This window comes from Perognathus longimembris, chromosome 4, assembly GCF_023159225.1.
Source record: "Perognathus longimembris pacificus isolate PPM17 chromosome 4, ASM2315922v1, whole genome shotgun sequence".
Taxonomy (NCBI): Eukaryota; Metazoa; Chordata; class Mammalia; order Rodentia; family Heteromyidae; genus Perognathus; species Perognathus longimembris.
Genome location: NC_063164.1, coordinates 57,350,605 through 57,372,793, shown reverse-complemented (window position 1 = coordinate 57,372,793; position 22,189 = coordinate 57,350,605). Strand labels below are relative to the sequence as shown.

The window sequence follows — 22,189 nt, the reverse complement described above, 5'->3', positions numbered from 1 at the left end:
TTCTTCATTTAGCATTAATGTAGTGAATTTACTAGAATAAAACATTTGTTCTGTTTAAGGTAAAATATATCCATCTTCTTTGTCTTTTACACTGCAGTGAAAAGTGAGGAGAAATAAGTCTTGCTAAATGTCAGTGGAATCTTTATAGTGCAGAGATATGTATGAAAATAATTGGGGGAAAGAGGTTTACAAGTATATGAACACATGCATTTTTTCAAAGATTGTCAGCTTATTGAAAGATACTGAGGTTTAAAATGGAGAGCTGTGTTGTCAGTTGAATGTGAGAATCAGAGGTGTTTGTGCGGGAGAAGTTGTCAGGAGAGCAATAGAACATTTCTTGCCCATGGGTACAGTCCTGAGGGTTTGTGATAGCCATGATGAATCCAAAAACCATCACCAAAGCTCCAACAGGAAGCATGACACAAGACATAATCTTATCTGAGTGTGTCCTTGGCTCCTCAGACAGTTTCAGATAGCATGCTGAGGGAATGATAAAAATCAGAGGCGCCGCGCAGAGAACACCCTGTGGGTTGAAGACAAGAACCAAGAAATTGTTACTGGATGGAAGCTCCCTTGGGACAGCTTTAGAAAACATGTCTTTCATTGCACATATTAAAACAATTTTCATTGCACATGTTCAATTGTATGTCTCATCGAACATTTGAGTCAAACAAAATTCGATATAATACCTTTTAAATAAGTAATTTTAAAAAACAAAATATATAGAGAAAAAAATGTCAATTTGAGGGTGTCATATTTTGAAACCAGACTTTCCAGGCAGTATTTACAAATCAGCAAGACTCACAAAGAAAATAATAATAATTCCAAGTAAGACTTGGAAGTCAAGTTTTCCTTTTCCAATGGAATACTTACCAATGAAAAAAGTAAAGAATAAGTGTAGGTCAGACTTAAGAATAAAGAATCAGAAAATGATATAGAATGCTGTAGATAATAAGATTGGTTTCGGGAAAACTTGAAATTTCATACTTTTTCAGTTATATCATCTTTCTTGTATTTTTTCATTTAAAAATAACTACGTACTTTGCTTTTCAAACCTTAATGGTCTATTTTCCCTTTGTGTACAAATGGAGATTTCCAAGAAACTGTATAGGCAAATGTCTTTTCTATTTTTCTGAGCTTCTGTGGCAGTAGGGTCTGAGTATATGAGAGAAGAAAACCAACCCAAATTAGAGCATCTATACACTTTCTTTCTTCCCTTCCTTCCCTTCCTTCCTTCCCTTCCTTCCTTCCTTCCTTCCTTCCTTCCTTCCTTCCTTCCTTCCTTCCTTCCTTCCTTCCTTCCTTCCTTCCTTCCTTCCTTCTGTCTGTTTTTGCAGTCCCACAGACTCGGCTGCCCAGGCTGGTCTTTGAACCATGATCCTCAGATCTCAGCCTCCTGAGTAGCTAGGATGACAGGTTTGAGCCATTGATTCCTGGCTTCTATATTCTCTTTCAAATTAAACCAGATATATTAATTGCCCTGGAAAATGGAGAGCAGTACCAATTATTATAACTTGCTCACTCTCCCTCATGTTATCATGTATCAATCTATCCTAAAGGAGAATATCAAGATTTAATAAAATAATAACTTGAGGGAATGGGTGGGGTTGGAATAGATTAAGGGATAAATGATGAAAGGGGTGGTATTAATGAAGATAAATTGGTAATTTGATTTCAAAACCTTTTGAAAGACCACTTACATATAATTTTTTGAATTACAAAATAACAGAACTGTCTGCTATAAAAACATCAATTGTTATTGGCTTCAAAGGAAGAGTCTTTCTACTTAAGTAGGGAAAATTCTCACTAGAAATACTGCAAAGATTCAAGCATTTTGTGTAATATATTTTTTCTAATTATGTCTATTATATATTAAACAAAATGTAACACTAATACAATATAATAAAATTTTATGGCAAAAGTTGTTTTCTCAACTCATAAGTTTTAGGATCAAATTTTATTATATTATATTGAGTTTATAACATTATGATACGGTTACCACACTTAAATAAATAAATGTATCTTATCATATCACCCCATTACTGTGTGTATATGTTTGTGTGTGTGTGTGTGTGTGTGTGTGTGTGCATGTTCCAGCCTTGGGGCTTGAACTCAGGGCCTTGGAGTTCCTGAGTTTTTGGGTTTTGTTTTGTTTTGTTTTTGGCTAAAGGTTAGCACTATACCATTGGAACCATAGCTCCACTTGTGGCTTTCCAATGATTAATTGGAGATAAGACTCTGGGACTTTCCTGTCTGGGATACCTTCAGACCATAGTCTTCAAATTCAGCCTCCTGAATAGCTAGGATTACAGGCATGCATGAGCCACTGGTGCCTAGTCATATTTTGTATATGGCAAAACAACAGTTAAATCTACTCACTTAGCAGCAATGTAAAATATAATACATTTTTTTCCCTTTTCACTTTTTGTTCCAGTGCTAGTATTGGAGCTTGAACTCAGGGCCTTGGCACTATCCTCAGCTTTTTCACTAAAGACTAGCACTCTACCACCTTGATGCCAATTAGGATTACTGACATGAGCCACTGACATCAGGCTTTCAAGACAGTTTTACTAACTGCCATCTGAAGAATTATTTTTTATCTTCAAATACTGTACAAATTTTCTCCCCAGGGTTATCAATCAAAGCAAACTAAATTTAGAACTAGATGATATAAAATAACATATTATATCTTAAATATTTAAAAAAAATATTTTTTTCTAATACCTCAATTTGTTAAAAAAATTTATGGCTGTATGTTTTATACTAAGTACTATCTCCAAGCCAGAAGGGGTTCAATAATATACTTTAAAATATTTTACTGAAACAAAACAAAAAGTGTAGAGAAATGACAATTAAGGGCTTCATATTATGACATCAGACTGTCCAGGGAGGACCTAAAAATGTGGGGAAGAATAGCAGTCTTTACACTGTCAGGAAAGTATTTCCACAGTAAGAGTTACAAGAATTGGAAAATATGAGTAGGCTCCAAGTATATTCTAAAGTACATGGACCAGGTACTCTGTATTAATTTATACTTGAACACAATTGAGTATCTATAAATATATGCAATACACAAAAGGTTAGTTGTAAAATGGCTGGACTTCAGTGAATTAAAGATTTTATAGACTCCAACACAATTTTTAGAAATTCTAGTGCTTTTCAAATTTATGAGAAATACCATAAAACTAATTTGTGGATTTCCCTGAGGAATTCTTCAAATGAGAAGAGAATTTAAACCCATGTCCAGGAGGTTTATGTTGTCTTAGTACATGTTGTCTTAGTACATGGTACTAATGCACCTGGAATTGTGGCGTGGGATGGTGCCAGTAAGAGAGAAGCAGACTGGTCACTAGAGGAGACTATCACCATCAGTCATCCCTCTGGGACTGTTCCTAACCTAGCTTGCTAGGCAGAGTAGAACAATAGTGTTTTGTTTATGTTATAATTTTTAAGATGAGAAAGTAATGATTAGAGGAAAAACTAGATAGTTGGTGTTTGTACTGGCAGAAACTGAGATGATTATCTTGTTTAGATACTAGTGACTCCTGGAATGCTTGTAAGCTCAGTTTCAGTAGATGTTGCTTGATAGCATGGTCATAGAGAAATAATGGTACAGTTCCACAAGGCCTATTTTCTAGAAAGCATTCAGCTTCTTTAATCTATTTTATATAGAATTGCTTGAAGATAGGACTATAAAACACTAGCTTTGGAATGATGGTGTGTGTGTGTGTGTGTGTGTGTGTGTGTGTGTGTGTGTGTGTGCACACATCTAGGCTGGAGGTTGAACTCAAGGCCTGTGCAATGTCCTTAAGCTTTTTCATTCAAGGCTAGTGCTCTACCACTTGAGCCAAAGGTCCACCTCTGCTTTTTTGTTGTCTTTTGGAGGTTAGGGTCCCATGGACTTTCTTTCCTGGGTTGGTTTTGAACCTCAATCCACAGATCTAAGCCTCCTGAATATCTAGGATTGCGGTTGCATGCCAACAGTGCCCAGCTGGAATAATTTTTAAAAGTGCTTGACATGTCACAAAACCACAACTGTTATTTAAGGAGGCAGTACAATATCATTTGTATGTATAAATGTATGTATAAATGTATGTATGTATGTATGTATGCATGTATGTATATATGTATGTATGTATGTATAAAGTCACAACCGTGCTATCCATTGCTGATGCCAGAACATTTTGAAGATTACAACAACAGGGAAAGAACAGATAATGCTATTTATTATTATTATTTTTTTTTTTATTTTTTATTTTTGGCCAGTCCTGGGCCTTGGACTCAGGGCCTGAGCACTGTCCCTGGCTTCTTCCCGCTCAAGGCTAGCACTCTGCCACTTGAGCCACAGCGCCGCTTCTGGCCGTTTTCTGTATATGTGGCGCTGGGGAATCGAACCTAGGGCCTCGTGTATCCGAGGCAGGCACTCTTGCCACTAGGCTATATCCCCAGCCCTATTTATTATTTTTTTAACCAACAGTACAGATTGAAAAGTGCCTCGATTCTGCTTGCATGGAAACCTCCCATATGATACCAGGACTATACAAACTGCGTGAATAAGAAAATGCTGATCTACCTTGTAAAGTTCAACTTTGTAATCCATTCAGATTCATGACATTGATTCCTATAAGTAAAGAAAAAAAATCAAGCTCCTCAGCTCAGGCAGTCTTTGGCAAGTGGGACATGGTTTGCTTGCAGTGATGACTTTGCTTCCCTCGCTGGGTTCTTCCTGGGCAGTGGCTGGCTGTCTCCTTTCCATAAAAGCCACACACAGTTCTTGTTGGGCTGCTTACTATGGCCACCAGCACCAGCTGCCTCATTTTTTTTTTTCTCTTTGTACTGCTGCAAGTGGAAAGCCATAGGGCCCAATTACCGCAGATGCTCTCTTCTCTAACAGCTGCACCATGCCAACTCACAGGGCTGGAATTTCCAAAATGGGTCTTACATTTAATTAGTTTGCTTCTCAAATGAATCCTTTAAAACTGTGAGTGCCTTTGCATTGGGCAAATATGTCAATTTTGCCTACCTCCATGATAATAATTTTATAAAATTCTAAATATTTTAATTTTGTTAAATAAACAATATAGCTCAAATAATAGAATTATAATTTTAGCTTTACTATATAACAGAATGAATGATCTAATTCTCAACATCTGATTCGAATAGACATCCTATCTGTGAAAGTCATCGTTTTACTTAATGATAATTTAGAAGTCACAATATAAAAGTTATTTTTTTATGTGTACGTGGTTTTTAAAAAAATTGTTGTTGTTTGTACCTGTGGTTTTAGGGATTGAATCCATGACCTTATATATGCTGGACAAGTGTTCTACCACTGAGGTACATCTGTAACCCCTGGATTTTGAGACAGGGTCTGGCTATGTAGACCAGGCTGGCCTTGAACTCATGATTCTCCTCAGGGCTGGGATTATAGGCATACTCCACAGTGCACAACACATAATTTATCATTCTTGAAACTGGATAAAAATAGAATTATGTTACATAATTTAGTAACTCAGACTTGAGATAAAAGATTCAACTACCTAGGTTTTATTCTTGTTCTCCTTTCAACTAGGATGACCTAAGATTTTCTACTTTTCATCACTGTGCCTCAGTTTCGTTCTGTATAAAGTTATTATTATTATTTTTTTTTTTGCCGTCCTGGGGCTTGGACTTAGGGCCTGAGCACTGTCCTTGGCTTCCTTTTGCTCAAGGCTAGCACTCTACCACTTGAGCCACAGCGCAACTTCTGGCTTTTTCTGTTTATATGGTGCTGAGGAATCGAACCCAGGGCTTCATGTATGGTAGCCAAGCAATCTACCACTAAGCCACATTCCCAGTTAAGTTTCTAAAGAGCCAACTGTGTTATTGTATATACAAAAGGCTTTATTGATAGAAAACTCAAATTATCATAGTGATCTATTGAAAACAGGGATCCTACAAAGTACCTTAAAATTAGTGTCACATTTGTCATGAGCTACAAGGTCATAGCAGATATTTTAGCAGTCTCCATTTTTTATGCATGTGCTATACAAGCAGGTTTAAAAAAAATCTAAGAATGTAAAATCACATCTTAAATTGTCTCTACTTCCAGTGCAGATTTTGGCTTTCAAATCAATATTCATATAATATTCATCTCTGAATACTCTGTAATAATAATGACTTTCTCTTAATTATAAAAAACTTTCCACATGAGTGTAAGAGGGAATATTTAGTATTATTCTATACTTCAAGTTTTATTGTGTCATGAAGATAAGCAATTAATTCTATAGAAAGAATATTTAAAATTATGATAATATATCATTTCTAAAATATGAGCAATATGTATATGTTTGGTTAACTAAAAGGGAATAGAATCATTTCATCACTTTAGAGATGTGGTAAGTGTTCAGGCAATTGATCAATATATTTTCTTTCAACAATATTGAAGAACATTGAGTATGGTCAAGTATGCCCGAAATAGGCATGAACTGTGGTCTAAGGGCAGAAACCCATGTGGTAATTTGAACACAATATTCTTAGCTGGGGAAAGTTTATAAGAGATGTGGTAACAGAAAATTCACTTGTCTCTCAATGTTTTGGAAAAAGGCATACTATCCATTTTCCATTTCCTTAGATACAAGAAACTTCCCAGTAGTGTGTTCCTAAATTGCAATTCCTACTGCCTTTGCATGGAAATTCAAATCAACATGGCAGCTGGAAGGCACCAGGACTTATGATCCTGACAATAATTCCTACCGGTTCCCTTGACTCTTTGTGGAACTAGTGAAAAGTCTGCTGTCTGTGTGCCTATATGACCATTTGATTCAAAATTCTGTTCGGAAATTCTGCAAGATTGCGAAAGAGGAAGAATAATTACCCTACCTATGTAGATCTGCTTCCATTCTTTTCTCAACAAATGCCACCTTTCTCCTAGTTCCAAAAAATAAAACCGAGGAGTCATTCGTATTTATTTGGATAGTTTGAACTCAGTTTTGCGCTTGCTGGACTAGAGTGACAGTGCTGAGCCACATTGCCAGCTTTGTCTTTCACTGTTTAATTTTAGGGTCAAATTTCACTTCTTACCCAGGTGTGTGCTGGAGCTGTGATCTGCCCAGTGAAGGCTTCCATTATTGCTGGAAACACACACACACACACACACACACACACACACACACACACACACACACACACACACACTGCTTTATCCAACTTCCCTTCTGTAGAGACAAAGTTTTTTCTTTTTTCTTTTTGTCAGTCATTTGGCTTGAATTCTGGGTCTGGTTGCTGTTCCTAAACTCTCCAGCTCAAGACTAATACTCTACTACTTGAGCCACAGCACCACTTCTGAGACAAAGTCTTGTAGACATGTTCTGCTTTGATTGATCTGACATGGTCACCCTCCCAGTCTCAGTCTCTTGTATACATTGGGATGAATGTCTCTGCTGCAGCTGATCTCAAACCATGATCTTGCCATCTCAAACACTCACATAGTGAGGATTCCAGGTGTGAACCACCAGTGCCCACATAGGGAGTCATTCTCAGTATATCCTTTTAACCTAGTCTCCTTTTTTAACCTATTCTCCTTTTAAATGCATTTGTCATCAAATTGTGTATTTTTCCCCCAAAATTGTCTTTGGGAAGCTGTTCACTTCTTTCTACTGTCTTCATCATGAAGTTTTGTGTTGGCAAAATGGCAAGATAACCAGGAATCCTTTTTGATACCCTCTCATCATTATATTTGCAGTCAGACAACAAATATATGGTCAATGAATAAATAAATTAGAAGCTGAAATGTAATGTGAAATCTGTGTAATAATTTGACAGATATAGAAGAATAATTATTATAGGAAAAGACAGAAAAGAAAGAATAGGTAAGGTAACGGATAAGAGGAAGATACACACACACACACACACACACACACACACACACACACCCAAAGATAAAGTTGACCAGAGAGAAATAAATGAAAAATAACTTTTTAAAAAGGCAAGGGGTTGGATTATTAAACATTAGAGTTTGTTCTGGTATAAAAGTGGAGATTTTTAAACCAAGAAGTTTTTTTGTTCTGAATTGATTTTTTATTTGGTGGGCTCACTGTGCTTAAATGAAAGCTCTACTCCACCCTTCTGAGTTCCTTAAAAGGAGTCAGTTTTTAAAGATGAGATAGTCACTCATATTTTTATTTCATGTAATTGAATCTTGGTAACTCTTTGAGAAGAAGATGGGGAATCTACTTAGTCTCCATGCCTGCTTCTACATAATATCTCATATTCACCTGTTTCTGGGTGTCTTCTTCTTCTTTTTTTTTTGTTTCATTTCTTTACTGTCAAAGTGATATACAGAGGGGTTACAGTTTCATATGTAAGCCAGTGCATACATTTCTTATCCAAATTGTTACCTCCTCCCTCATCTCCCCTCCCCCATCTGGCCCCCTACCCAGAGGTTTTTTTTGTTTTGTTTTGTTTTTGCTGTTTTTCTTTTTGTTCTGTTTGTTTGTTTATATGTCTTTGGAAGTGTAAGGGACAAAATGTGAACAAATGCAACAGTGGTACTCACTGGACACTGTTGAAAATGAACTATACAACTTACAGATAGGGATTGAAGGGAAAAACTGGGTGATAGGTAATGAGTGATACTGTCCAAAAAGAAATGTACTCATTACCTGACTTATGTAACTATAGCCATTCTGGATATCACCTTTATAATAACAATAAAAAATAGGATACTGGTAAATGGAAAGTAGAAATTAAATGTGTGATAGTTGAACAAAAATCTGGATTAATTTAGATGAGATATGGTAAAGATATAGTCTTAGGTGGTGAGAGTAGAGACTGGAAAAGAAAGACAGAGAGAAAAAATATTTAACAAAATTGGGCTGTGGTAAGTTATTGTGCAATGTGGATATAATTTCACTCTCTTCCTGTATTTTCAATGAATCTTACTAGATAATTTATTCAAAAAATCCAGGTTCATTTAACAAATCACTATTTTTAGAAATGTTTGTATGTGCTAGTAATGGAAGGTGCAAACATGACACGATTGGCATTTTGGATCAGATAAGTCTTTGTTGTGAGGGCTTTGGCAGGACCATGGGCCATTGGACTTTTTCCTAACCTCTTCTTATTGGATGCACTGCTATCCTGTTATGCAAACAAATATGTCTCCAGGAATTGCCAAATGCCCCTTGGGGTAAGAAGAGCAAAAGGTCCATCCACTACTGCATTTCACCCAGACAGTCCCATAAAATACAGATGATCACCATTATCAATATTCACTTTTGTATTATAAGCATTTCTTCAGTCTACTTTAGAAAGTGACAATTTTTTAAAGAAAGATACTTTTTACATTAAGTGGAAATATTATGTCTTTAGAACGAATGGAGTAAATCTCTAAGTTACTTACATTGAGTTCTAAAACAATTCCGAGGCAATCGATCAGCAAGGACACCAGTGTGGTGACAGTAATAATCGCCACTGTTATAATGATGTGACACACCGAGGAAAGAGTCCCACCAAAAAAGACAGTGGCGAGTACCTGCCAAAAACCAGATCTGTTTGAGAAGTGCTCTTGAGACAGGCAGTATTTACTGACAGAGAATTTTGTAAGAGCTTTTAGAAAATACAGTCAAATCTTAAGTCACTATGAATGCTGTAGCTTTCCAAAGTACTCATACATAGATAGAATCATATAGCAATACAAATATTTCTAGTTGTGCTTTAATCAGTGGATTACAGACCCAGACCAGGAGACTGGTATGACAATATTTGGGTACATGTGTATCTTTCAAGTATAAGAAAATCATCAGGAAGTTGCCTTATCCTTCTTCTTGGCCCAACAATGTTTCTACTAAAAGAATGTACAAATATTATTTGGGTCATTTGAAGGGTGACTAGGAAGGTCGTTAGAACATGTCTATACTGAAAGTATAATATTCTTCTCCAAGAGGAACTTTCATTCTAAATACTAAATCCTATTTATTGCAACCTAACTCTAGTTTATTTTGCCTTCCTTTAACAAAACTAGAGAAAACATTTTTTTCTATTTTTCCTATTAGAATTGTAATCTATTTTTCTACTAATACTCAGATCAGGAAATCAATCAGTAATCATCTACTTAATGCATGTATGCTGTACTATAATTTGAAAAAATGAAAGTCCTAACTGGCGATCTACCACCAATATAATGAAACAAATGGGGATCAATTCCTGGCAGAACTGAAAAATTTAGAACTATAAGGAGCTTCCATTACCTAGAATTCCCTTCCTTCGTGTAATTTTCTTTAGAACATTCCTAAGATGTGACTGGGCTACCTTAGCCTAAGGTGAAGATTGAAACAAAGATGATTTTTAGAGAATTCCAATCTAAGATAACAGTGAGCAAAAGAAGTGGAATAGGAATGCTACCTTGGGAGGACAGGAAGGAGACTCACTCTACAGTAGGGGTGAGCCACTGTGTGTTGGGAACAAGGACTGAAAATATAGCAAAGAGTCAGAGGCTGCAACTTTCAAAGGCATTACCCAGATAGGCAGCATTCCTCACAGATCTAATGCTACAACAGCTCTGCTACGAATTTAATGGTAACACCAGTAACTTTAACCAGTCTTAATTAATCTCCTCAAATAGAATCTTATTTAAAATACATTCCTAAGGATATATATGCTATGATAAGGCTGTAAGAGTGATAAAATAATCAGTCATGCAGGCTACCAGGGATATTTTTTATGGGTACATAGAATTTCTACCCTCTTTACAAATGTCTGGCCAATGTATATATGAATAGATATAGCTTTGATTATGTGAACTGGTGGTCTCATTTTTCCCCCTCACTTTCTCTTTCAATCTCCTCTGTGTATATGTGGAACAAAGAGTAAAATGAATTGGCAATATGTATATACAGAATTTCTCTGAATAGTATTTGCTACCATGGCAAATATCTTGCTCAGATTCTGTTTTCCTGTCATGACAGCTAAAAAGGAAATTCAAGTCTCAGTGCTAAAGACAGAAGCCAGGCATGTGAAGTGACTCAGATTGTCTCCATGCAGTTTACCAGAAACCATAGAAAAATGTACCATCTGTTCTTGTTGATCTAGAGATCAGATCTTAGCCGAAAGTGCTAAGCAGATGCTGATTGAAGACCATTTTCTCACTCAAACAATAACAAAGTATTGAAAGACTCTTAAATTTTAGAAGTTTGTATTAAAAAATCCTTATTCAACTCCCTTCTAGCCAAGGTAGTAAGATAGCTTGAGTTACAAATGCACCGTGTGTTAGTACAGATGGAAGAGACACAAGTAACACTGGATATGTCCCTCTTCCTTGTCCCCAGGAGGTTCCTCATTCCAGAACTGGCTTTTGAACAGCCCTGGGCTGCCTTGAGATGCCTGAGGATTACTCAGTGAGTTTCCAGCTCTGTAGACATTTTACCTTATACTTTAGGCCCATTCACATGACTCACTAGGTTAACAATCTGTAGGAACAGATCTTAAGACCCTTTAGGGTCACCCTTTAGGGTGACTCCTGAAGGAACTACCATTGACGCAGGATCACCTGGCACTTCTAACCAGAACAGTGGGTATATAGACAATACTATGAGATGCCTAAAAAAAGACATGTTATCCAATTTTACACCAAAGGAATTAACTCTCTTTCTGATAATCTTTCTCCATAAATCAAAATGAATATATAACATCATTTAGAGCCAACATCATAAACTATATATATGATATATAAGATACAGTATGAAACTGTAACCTCTCTGTACATCAGTTTTATAATAAAAACTTAAAAAAAGATACATATGACATATGTAACTGATATATAAGATATATATGTACTATATCACATGTTTACTTCACTACATGATTTTTGAATGTTAAATAAAAGTGTACATATAAAACTATTACTAAATATTAAAATAAACATTAAAATATTAAAAATATTATTAAATATAGCTGTACAACTACAGGTTTAAGTTGTGTTTTCATTCTTCAAGGAATATAAGAGCTATATGTTTTGTTTACTTAAAAATTTCAAAACCAATTAGGATCTAGCCCATGATGTCTCTAATGCATATTGACTTATGAAACATCTAATGAAGGAGATATCTTTTTTGAAACCTTGGTACTTAATTTATTCAAAAAAATGCTAGAGTAGACTAAGCGACTTCAGCTTGGCTGAACTCAACCCTAGCCCTAATTTTGGAATGCAGTTGTATAAATGTTTGTACTTATGGTGATATAAACCAAAGCACCAAACCTACCTTTCAGTTCAAACTTTTGAAAACTTTACCTTACTAACATTGGAATATAAAGTAATCTTTAAATTTCAATGGTTTATAGCTGACACAGGAGAGTTTATAAATCCTGTCATTTGCCATATGCCTGGGGATTATTACAATAGGGCTATTGTGAAGTCTTTTCAAATTAAATATAGAGCAAATGTAGAGCAAAATGTGTCACAAGGGAACTGTGCTTACCTCTCTGGTCACAAAGCATTCAAGTGGGTATGTCAAAATGACTGTGACGCCATAACAAAATCTCCCAAAGGTCACCAGGTCATCAGTTCTGCAATAGTTCTCAAATAAGTCTCCTAAAGAACAATATAAATTATACTTATTTATTACATATGGGGTAATTGAAATAATTAATATATGAGGTATTATTTATAATCAAAATGAAGCTCCATCAACTTCATTTTGTTTAATTTGGAGACTGGATTACCAGATATAAACTTAAGTTTTTACAGTTAAGCCCTTCAGTTCTACTGAAATTAAAACCAATAGATGCTCCATTCAAAGATAATTTAAGCGCTAACAGGTTTTTGTTTTCCTCTTACTTTCCTTATTTGTTTTTGGTAAGTTTGCCTTAAATTTGTACCAATTTCTGACAAATACTTCATTCATTGTCCGGACATCAGAATCAACTCCTTAAATTCTTATTGCATTGGCTTTGTAAATTTGCTTCTGGTCTTTGTTTCTGGTAAGTGACTGTGTTATAAAAGAAAAAAAAAAGTCTGCAAAAGTAAACACATTTCCCTTTGAAATGCTATTCTTAGATCAAGGAGAATCCTGAAGGGAAGAGTAGAGCAGGCTGTCAGGGGAGTTGCATTTCCCGCCCATCATCCTACAGAAGCAACCTCAGGACCACACCAAGGAATTCTAAACACACATTGTTTCTCATCACCTGATGTGCCCAAACATACTGCTTCAAAACTGAAAATAATTCAAGAGAGAACAGTATATGTTCCAGGCATATGGCAATTCAAGAGAGAACAGTAAATGTGAGTAGTTCCAAACTAAATAATAGACCATATATACTTTAAAACATTTCTTATTGGCAGTCTGTGTGTTTTCAGGTACCTACGAAGAAATCCAGGGAACTAATGAGGGCACAGTGGTCACATGAGAAACAACACTTAGCAATACAGAGACATGTGTTTGGGCCTATTATTTCCTAGATTGGACATGCTTAAATTTGAAAGCTGTATTCACTCTGTTTCAATTACACTGAATAGAAAATTAGATCAGTCACATCTTGTACTACTTTATTTCAAAAGAAGAAAACAAAACACTTCTCTTTTTTTTCATGAAAGAGCTAAATATTCCAATTTACTATATATTCCAAGTCTTACTTTAAGTCACTATTTGTCCCTTCCTCCACCAACATTACTTTCTAATGTCTGTTGCTGGCAAAAGAAGATTAAGTAGTGGCAGGAAACTGCTTCAAGACTGATTGTAAAGGTCTCAGCACTCTGAGTTAAACAATAGTCCTAAGTTCCTATTAATTAACTTCCACGAACACACAGGCCCTGCAACATTTCAAAAGTCACTGGAAACAGCAAGAAAGAATCCAGAATTCCCATTGCCTCACAAACTGGAATTTATCTACAGAAAAAGGAGAGAAAATAAGAATATAGTAGGTACACATAAGACTAATTTGCCTAAGGAGAAATGACCTGCACAATACCAGAATTATTTTGTATAGCTATGGGAGAAAAACAAGGACAACAATTCGATAAAATACTCAAAAGCTTGTGACATGAAATTTTTTCTTTCTTTTCCTTCTTTTGTTTAAGATAGACTCTCGCTAAATAGGCCATATGGGCCTCAAACTTTCCTTCTGCCTCTGCCTTTTCAGTGCTGCAGTTATAGCCATGGACTACCTCACCAAGCAGAGTTGTCAATAAAGACTTAATTATGTCTGATGTAAAAAACAAAAACAATATTATTAGTAAAAATAAACTTATATTTTTATATTTTAAAGAAGCAGCACTTGAAAAATCTGAAGTCCTATGTAGACTAAAACACTTAGGCCATTCTGCAATATGAAGCAAGAGTGATTATTGGCAAGGTTTTAAAACACAGTTCTTATTAAGAATCTCAAGGTCAGTTTTGACTATACTGTAATATACTTTTGACTCCATTAGAATTACTTTATTACTTTACTTTTTGAGCTGGTACTTGGCCTTGAACTCAGGGCTCGGGAGTTGTCCCTATTTCCACTGAAGGCTATCTCACTCCACCTCTTGAGCTCCACTTCCAGCTTTTTTGTGGGACTTAATTGGCAAAAAGAGGCTCACAGACTTTACTGCCTAGGTTGGCTTCAAACTATAATTCTCAGGTATCAGCCTCCTGAGTAGCTAGGATTATAGGCATAATACACTAGTGCCCAGCTCATCATTATTTTTAAGTCATGTTTCTTCATTTCCTGAGAAATATTTGCCTATATTCACAGTGACCTGGAACTTCTTGTTCAGCCATTTTCCCCAGAGCACTTCAGTGTCATGGAAAAAACTAAACTTTTAAGAAGATTTGGAGGTTAAGAGACAGAATTTAGTGGGGTTTGGTTGACCAACATGGTGGGGAAGGCAGAAAGAGGATGGAAACAAAATTGAAATTGGGTGTCCAAACATTTGTTTTCTAGTTTGTTACCAGCCAGCTTGGACAAGTTACTTGTCTTTTTGTGTCTCCAGTAGGAGGTAAAACTAGTTATTCCACTTTCTTTCCAAAGGTTGTTGGAAGGTCAAGTGAAACACTAGACCTGTAAAGCTGTTGAATATATGAATCACTGCATATAGGCTGCTGTTAGAATACCGCAACAATATGCTACATGAATGACTAAATGAAAGGGTCAGAGGAAGGAAAAGAAAGAAAAGAGCTTGGAGGATACAAGGAAAGTGAAGTAACATTTGAGGCAGGGAGGAAAGGACAGGTTTTAATGGAAATTTTGTTGTTGTTTTGCTTAAGGCAAAAATGGCACAGTTAAATAGAATCTCCAGTAAAGGCTAGAGATGAAAAGACTTGGGCAGGATTTACAGAGAAATTCTCATCAGAAAAGCAGACAACTTTCCTGACCTAACTATCTGGGTGGGGTGAGGGATTAGAGAGCTCAACGTGAGAAAAGAAAGAAGGAAACATATTCACAGAAAAAAAATAATAACATGGAGAACATAATAGTGTCCTTTCTTCTAAAGAAAGAAAATTAAAGCCAAGAAAAGATGCTCAGTGATGATGACTGACTCAGAAAACACAGAAGAACCAGGAAGGCTTGGCTTGGTTGTGTTTGGGAGACCACTGGTACCTTTGACAATGAATGTGCAGGGGAATAAAGGGAAGAGAGCCAGAATTCATGCTTGGAAAGAAAAGAGTATGGATTATAGTTTCATAAGAGAAAAATGCAAAAGCAGGTCAGAGAGAGAGAGAGAGAGAGAGAGAGAGAGAGAGAGAGAGAGAGAGAGAGATACAAAGAGAGAGAGAGAGAGAGAGAGAGAGAGAGAGAAAGAGAGGATGGAGAATGTACCCAAGAAAGGTCTTCTGAAACAGAGCTTTTTGTAAATTTGTATTAACAATGAACAGGACACTAGGTACCCTCAGACCAATCCCCCTGAGAACCAAAACAAGATATGACTGAATCTCTCACTTTACCTTGAGTGAAGCCAGTAAAAGTCAAGTATCCACATGTGGCAAAGATGATAGAGATGAATACAGAGATGAAGATGGAAGTATGGGTGATGTGGGACCACTTAGCTACTGTGGGTTCTTCCAAAGAGCCATAAACTAAGAAGCAGTTATGGTGGCAAATAAATGCTGCAATACAAAAAAATCATTTTTTTTTTTAGTGATTCTTGCTATTTAAGAATTTCAATTAATTGAAGTTCAGTTGTATGAGTTTACTAAACTTGCTGGAAATTAAGTTTTCTAATAGATGTATGAATGAGAAACATCACTGACACCAGCCTTATGTGTTATCTTTATGTTACTTTATGTCAGACCAATGTAAATTTCTCTCCAATATTCCTCTGCTAATAGCCCATCCCACCCTCAGGAAACGATCTTAACAACATCATAATATCAGCATATGACTTCTTTTCTTTTGGGGACATAGTGTAGCTTTGGATTTTGAGCCAGGTCTTAATACTTTGTGAACAAGTTTTTGAAGATATCTGTAACACTTACTTGACTTTTGGGTTAAAAAACAAGCTTAGTTGGGCACCACTGGTTCGTGCCTGTAATCCTAGCTACTCAAGAGGCTGAGATCTGAGGATTTTGGTTCAAAGACAGCTTAGGCAGGACTCTTATCTACAATTAACCATTAAAAAAAAAGCCAGAAGTACAGCTGTGGCTCAAATGGTAGAACACCAGCCTTGAGCACAAAATCATAGGGATAGCATCCAGGTCCTTAGTTCAAGTCTCAGTATTGTCCCCCTCCCCCCAACAAAAAAGCAAGAAAGAAGAATAAGAAGAAAAAGAAATAAGAGTAACTATAATGAGAGTTTTCTGCAAGAGAAACAGATTTCTCCAAACTGAAGCAAATTTTAGTGGTGAGTGAGCAAAGTTTTGAGCCTAATTCTATACTGGCCCAAACTAGATCATGTCCTGCTAATAGCAAGTCTAGGCCTTAGGATATCTGCTCTGCAGATATAAACATGAAACAACACTTGCCCATGGAACAGAGGGGCCCACAATGGGAAAGGGTCACTGAAGTCATATACTCACCAAAAGTCATCACCCCAACAGCCTGAATAGCATTAGGCTTTGCAAATACCCAGGCATCTTCTGTTTTGGGTCTAGAAGAGAGCCAGTGAATTTGAGAAATAAACCAGCATAATTGGTATATCTGAGAAGAAGAAATGATGTCACATAAACTATGAGTATCTTTTGGCCAGAATTGAATAAGGGATTTCCATTAATATTAACCACACATGAATTTCCTGGGAATGCCAATGTTACCTCAACCCCAGATCTGTATGATATATATCAAATATTTGGGCAGATTCTAATTTCAGAGCATATCTACTTTTGTGAATGTATTTACTTGCTCAATCAATTGTACAACAAACATTTAGTATGATTTCATCACTTCTGATACTTATTAAGGGAGATGTACCATTATTCTTGTCCAATAACTGTTTAGTCCCTGTTCACATTTTCATGCTCAGCCTACTCAGGGGATATTTAGTTGGCACTGCAATTATTAAGAGAGATAGGCTCACACTAGATTTCATTGAGGATGGCTTGACTTGGGGTTAGCAGCTTGCTTTGTCATCTAATTTAATTTTACAACAACATTTTGGTTTAATTATTATAATTTAAGACATGAGAAAATTCAGTCTCTGGGTAATGACTCTGGGTGGTAGAACTTGTCTACCATCCTCAGATACAAGATGAACTTGAGAGGTTTGTTTTCTCAGTGTCTTCCAGCTAATATAAATTTTTCTATATTGAAATGATCCACAAGTGATCTCAAATGTCTACCTGTTGATAAACTTCTGAAAAGGAGTTTGGGACGTATATACAAGTTATTTATGCATTTATTTGTTTTGCTCATTTATTTATTCTTTACTTTTTGTGGCAGGGTTTGACTATGCACTTTAGGCTGTCCTTGAATTTATAATCCTCCTACCTCAGCTTTCCAATTGCTGGGTTTATAGGCATGAGCTACCCCACCTGGATTGCCAGGCATTTTTAATGGCTTGAAGCCCTTAAGTCCAACTGGAATTAGAATACTCAATAATATTTAGCAATTTCCTTTTACCTCCTAGTAATGATAAATAATACAGGCTTTAAGATCAAATAGAAAGTGTGTGCTAATGCAGTCATGACTATTTTTTAGCTGTGAGATCATAGGCAAGTTACTAGCGCCTTCTGTGCTTCAATTTCTACATCTGTAAAATGGGAATAGCTGTAGTACTTAGGTCACTGAGTTAGTTTTCAGGTTAAATGGCATACAATGTGTAAATCTTCCAGAAGAATTACAATATTCAAGATACAGTCATTAGTTTTTACCAAAGTTTTATTCTAATTATATTTTTATTATTTGCTGTGAATTACTAAAATATGTCAAGGTTCTAAAGTAAGGACAAGTAGAAAAAAAGGCTGGAGTGAAACCCAAAGGAATGCACGGAGAAAGAAGATAAAGTCTGTGTTGGGAAAATTGGTCATACTAAGAAGTAGGAATAGACAAGAGGAATTTTTTTTTTTTTTTTTTTTTTTTTTTTTTTTTTTGGCTTGAGGCTGAATTCATGGCCTGGGCTCTGTCCCTGAGTTTGTGCTCAAGGCTGCAGCTCTATCATGAGTCACAGCTCCACTTCCTGTTTGGTGGTGGTTAATTGGAGATAAGAATCATAGACTTTCCAACTAAGACTGACTCCATCCATGACCCCAGATCTCAGCCTCCCGAGTAGCTAGGATTACAGGAATGAGCCACAAACACCCAGTTTAACAAGAGGAATTCTAAAATTAAACCCCAGTTCTCCTGTTTGTTATTTATTCTCGAAGGCAAAAGGACACACACACACACACACACACACACACACACACACACACACACACACACACACACACCTCATTCTGTTTTGGCAGAGTTTGTTGGATCTGTGCATTACATAGGTTTTCTTTCTATGCACGAAATGGGCATTTCTAATCAGAAAGGAACTGTACAGAAATTGGAGCCTGTGAGGGAGGCCTCTAACTGTGATGGGACCGGCTCCAATTCCAGTTCTTTGAGTGGGAGCTGCTGCCACCTGCTGCCTTCACTGGCTCACTGCAGCCAGTGTTAAAGAGCAGCACTGTGTATACCTGTCGAAGTCCAGCCTTAAGGAGGAAAACATTTTATTGTTTTCACAATATGTTTGACAACAAGCAGTACGATCTCAAAAAAAGATTATCTCTCGAATATGTCCCAAATAATACATTTTTCTAAGCAAAAATGATTTTTCAAAGGTAAAGGAGGAAGAGATATTGAATATGATTTTCCAGTTATTTCTAAAGTAGCTTGAGATTGGGTTCCAGTAATAGTTACAAAGAGAGAGCTAGAGAAAAAGAGATAGAGGAAGATGAGAGATAGAGATAACTTGTTTTACTGTTTTAAATGAGATTGCAAACATTATTATATCTAGCCTGGGTAAAGGAAACATAGAAGTTAAATGTAAAATAAATAAATAAATAAATATACAATCAAATCAATCAGTTTAGAGCCTGAGAAACATCACTACAAAGGATTTTTCACTAAATGGAAGGGTAGTTTAGACATCCACATTTATTACACTTTACCATATTCATGGATTACTGGCGAAAAAAGCATTTTGAAAATATTCAGAAAAATACGTAATTCAGAATTTAATTTGACAGACATGCTATGCATACTATACATTTTATTAATATAGTATGTTAATAAAATGAAACTTCCTTAACCTAATAAAGGATATTTACCCTAAAAAGCCTAGAACAGGTAAGGCATCCAAAAGTAAAAAATTAGAAATTGTACAAGACTTTATAAGGATATTCAATATCACATCACTGTTTCCAGATAACACTATTGAAAGTCCAAGCTAGCTTAATAAAATACATGATGAGATATGTAATCATTTAAAAGGGATAGATCATTCATGCATATACAATTACATCCATATGAAGGTTTAGGAGACCCAAGTGATAATGCCATTTGAATTAATAAAGTGTTCAACAAAATACAGGGTCCAAATTAAATACAATAATGTCAATATATAAAAGTAACATGTAAAAAATGACAATAACAGCCAGGTGCCAGGGGCTCATGATTGTAATTCTAGCTACTCAAGAGGCTAAGATCTGAGGATCCAGGCTCCAAATTAGCCCAGGCAGGAAAATCTATGAGTCTCTTATCTCCAAGAAAACTGGAAGTAGATCTATGGCTCAAGTGGTAGAGTACTAGCCTTGAGCAGAAGCAGCTCAAGGACAGTGCCCAGGCTGTGAGTGCAAGTGCCAGGATCAGCAGACACACACACACACACACACACACACACACACACTCACACATAGTAACAATGTAAACACTATTTTAAAAACTGTGCATAATCTTATCATCATGTTATGCTTTTACTGAAAGATACAAATGAGACTGGGAATGTGAATTAGTGGTAGAGTGCTTGCTGACCATGCACGAAGCCCTGGGTTCGATTCCTCAGTACCACATAAACGGAAAAATCTAGAAGTGGAGGTGTGACTCAAGTGGTAGAGCCCCAGCCATGAGCAAAATAAGTTCAGTGCCAGTGCTCACGTCCTGAGTTCAAGCCCCAGGACTGGCAAAAAAAAAAAAAAAAGGTACAAATGAGTGTAGCACTATACCCTATTCACACCTATTCACCCTATTTGCTAATATAGGTATCAATCGTCTCTGAATTAATATTTGAATTCAAAAATTAATTCATGATAGTTAAGAAACTTTAACTCAGGTGACAGTCCTCCTAGTTACTCAGGAGGCTGCAATATGCAGATTGTAGTTCAAAGCCATCCAGGACAAGAAAGCCTAAGAGACACTTATTTCCAATTAACTACCGAAAAAGCCTCAAATGGAGTTGTGTCTCAAATGGTAGAATGTTAGCTCTGAACAAAATGCTCAGGGGCAGTATCCAGGCCCAGAACTCAAGCCCTAGGACTCTCTCTCTCTCTCCCTCTCTCTTACACACACACACACACACACACACACACACACACACACAGAACTCAGAAAAGTAAAGCCTTAAGGTAAACAATACCAATGGATGGAAAATATAAAACGGTAGGAAAATAAAATAAGTGATATGCAAAATGAAAAATACAAGGATAAACTAAAACTGGGAGATACGATTGGTATTCTAAATAATCAAAAATTATTATCCAGTGTGTATTGAAAAAGTTTTCAAGTCCATAAGAAAAATAATTCAATGAGCAATGGACACAAGTCAACTGATAGAAAAGGAAGTGAGAATAGTTAAGAAATGTCCAACAGGTAAACTGAGCATGGTGGAATATGTCTGTAATCCCAGCTACTTGTGGAGCCAAGAAGATTGTAAGATTGAGACAGCCTAGGAAAAGTTAATAAAATTCGATCTCAAAACAAAATACAAAAGGAATGGCTGGAGGCATGACTCATGTGGTAGAGCACTTGACTAGCATGTTGGAGGCCCTGAGTTTAACCCTTAGTACTGCAAAAAATAAAACAAAAATATTTGCAGGGAAATGGTCAGAACTTGAACAAATAATGTTGAGCCAGATAAGCCTAGGACACAGAAAAAAAAGGGCATGATCTCCTTGATATATGAATGTTAAGGAGGGGGGAGGGGGAGACAGTAGAGACCAGGTCTGTGAAACCAAAAACTTCTTGTCAAATGGTATTTCCCACAGGATTGGGTCAGTGACCCTACATTACGTAACTAAAACCAAACAACTACTCAACATATAAAGGTCAAAAATAGACCTCTCAGTGGATCACAAAAGCTCAAAAGCTGTGTATGTACGTTCATATAAGACTACTGTTGACATATTGTGTACTGTCGACATTACATTTAAAGCCCTAGGTGAATTTTCTTTGGCATAGGCCACGTGGCTACTGTATATGTTCTTGGTACACTGTGTATTGTATATATGTCTACCTGACCTACGGAAGGGACAGAAAAACAGGGTGTAAGATATCACAAGAAATGTACACACTGCCCTACTATGTAACTGTACCCCTTGTGCACAAACAACACCTTGTCAAAAATTTTTGTTTAATTAATAAATAAATTTTAAAAAATGTAATACCTTGCTCACTTTCTTTACTAATTAGGAAATTCAAATTAAATCTATAGAGAGAGTATTCAACACATAACGCAACCACACTAATATTGATAAATTGCTGAGAAAGGACAACTTTAGCCCATTACCAAGGAAACTGTGAATTGTAGAACACCTGTGGAGGAGACTTCGGCCTT

At 36.3% G+C, this 22,189-nt stretch overlaps 1 protein-coding gene across 1 annotated transcript in view; it reads right to left on the bottom strand.

Annotated features, from left to right (window-relative positions):
* Positions 1–229: 229 nt before the first annotated feature.
* Positions 230–22,189, bottom strand: part of Slc38a11 (solute carrier family 38 member 11) — a 48,998-nt gene continuing 27,038 nt past the window's right edge. The window contains exons 8-12 of the mRNA XM_048344278.1: positions 16,974–17,044; positions 15,903–16,064; positions 12,456–12,568; positions 9,383–9,514; positions 230–523 (exon numbers count right to left, since the gene is read on the bottom strand). Coding sequence (XP_048200235.1) covers positions 230–523; positions 9,383–9,514; positions 12,456–12,568; positions 15,903–16,064; positions 16,974–17,044 — 772 coding nt within the window. The remainder of the gene's footprint in view (positions 524–9,382; positions 9,515–12,455; positions 12,569–15,902; positions 16,065–16,973; positions 17,045–22,189) is intronic.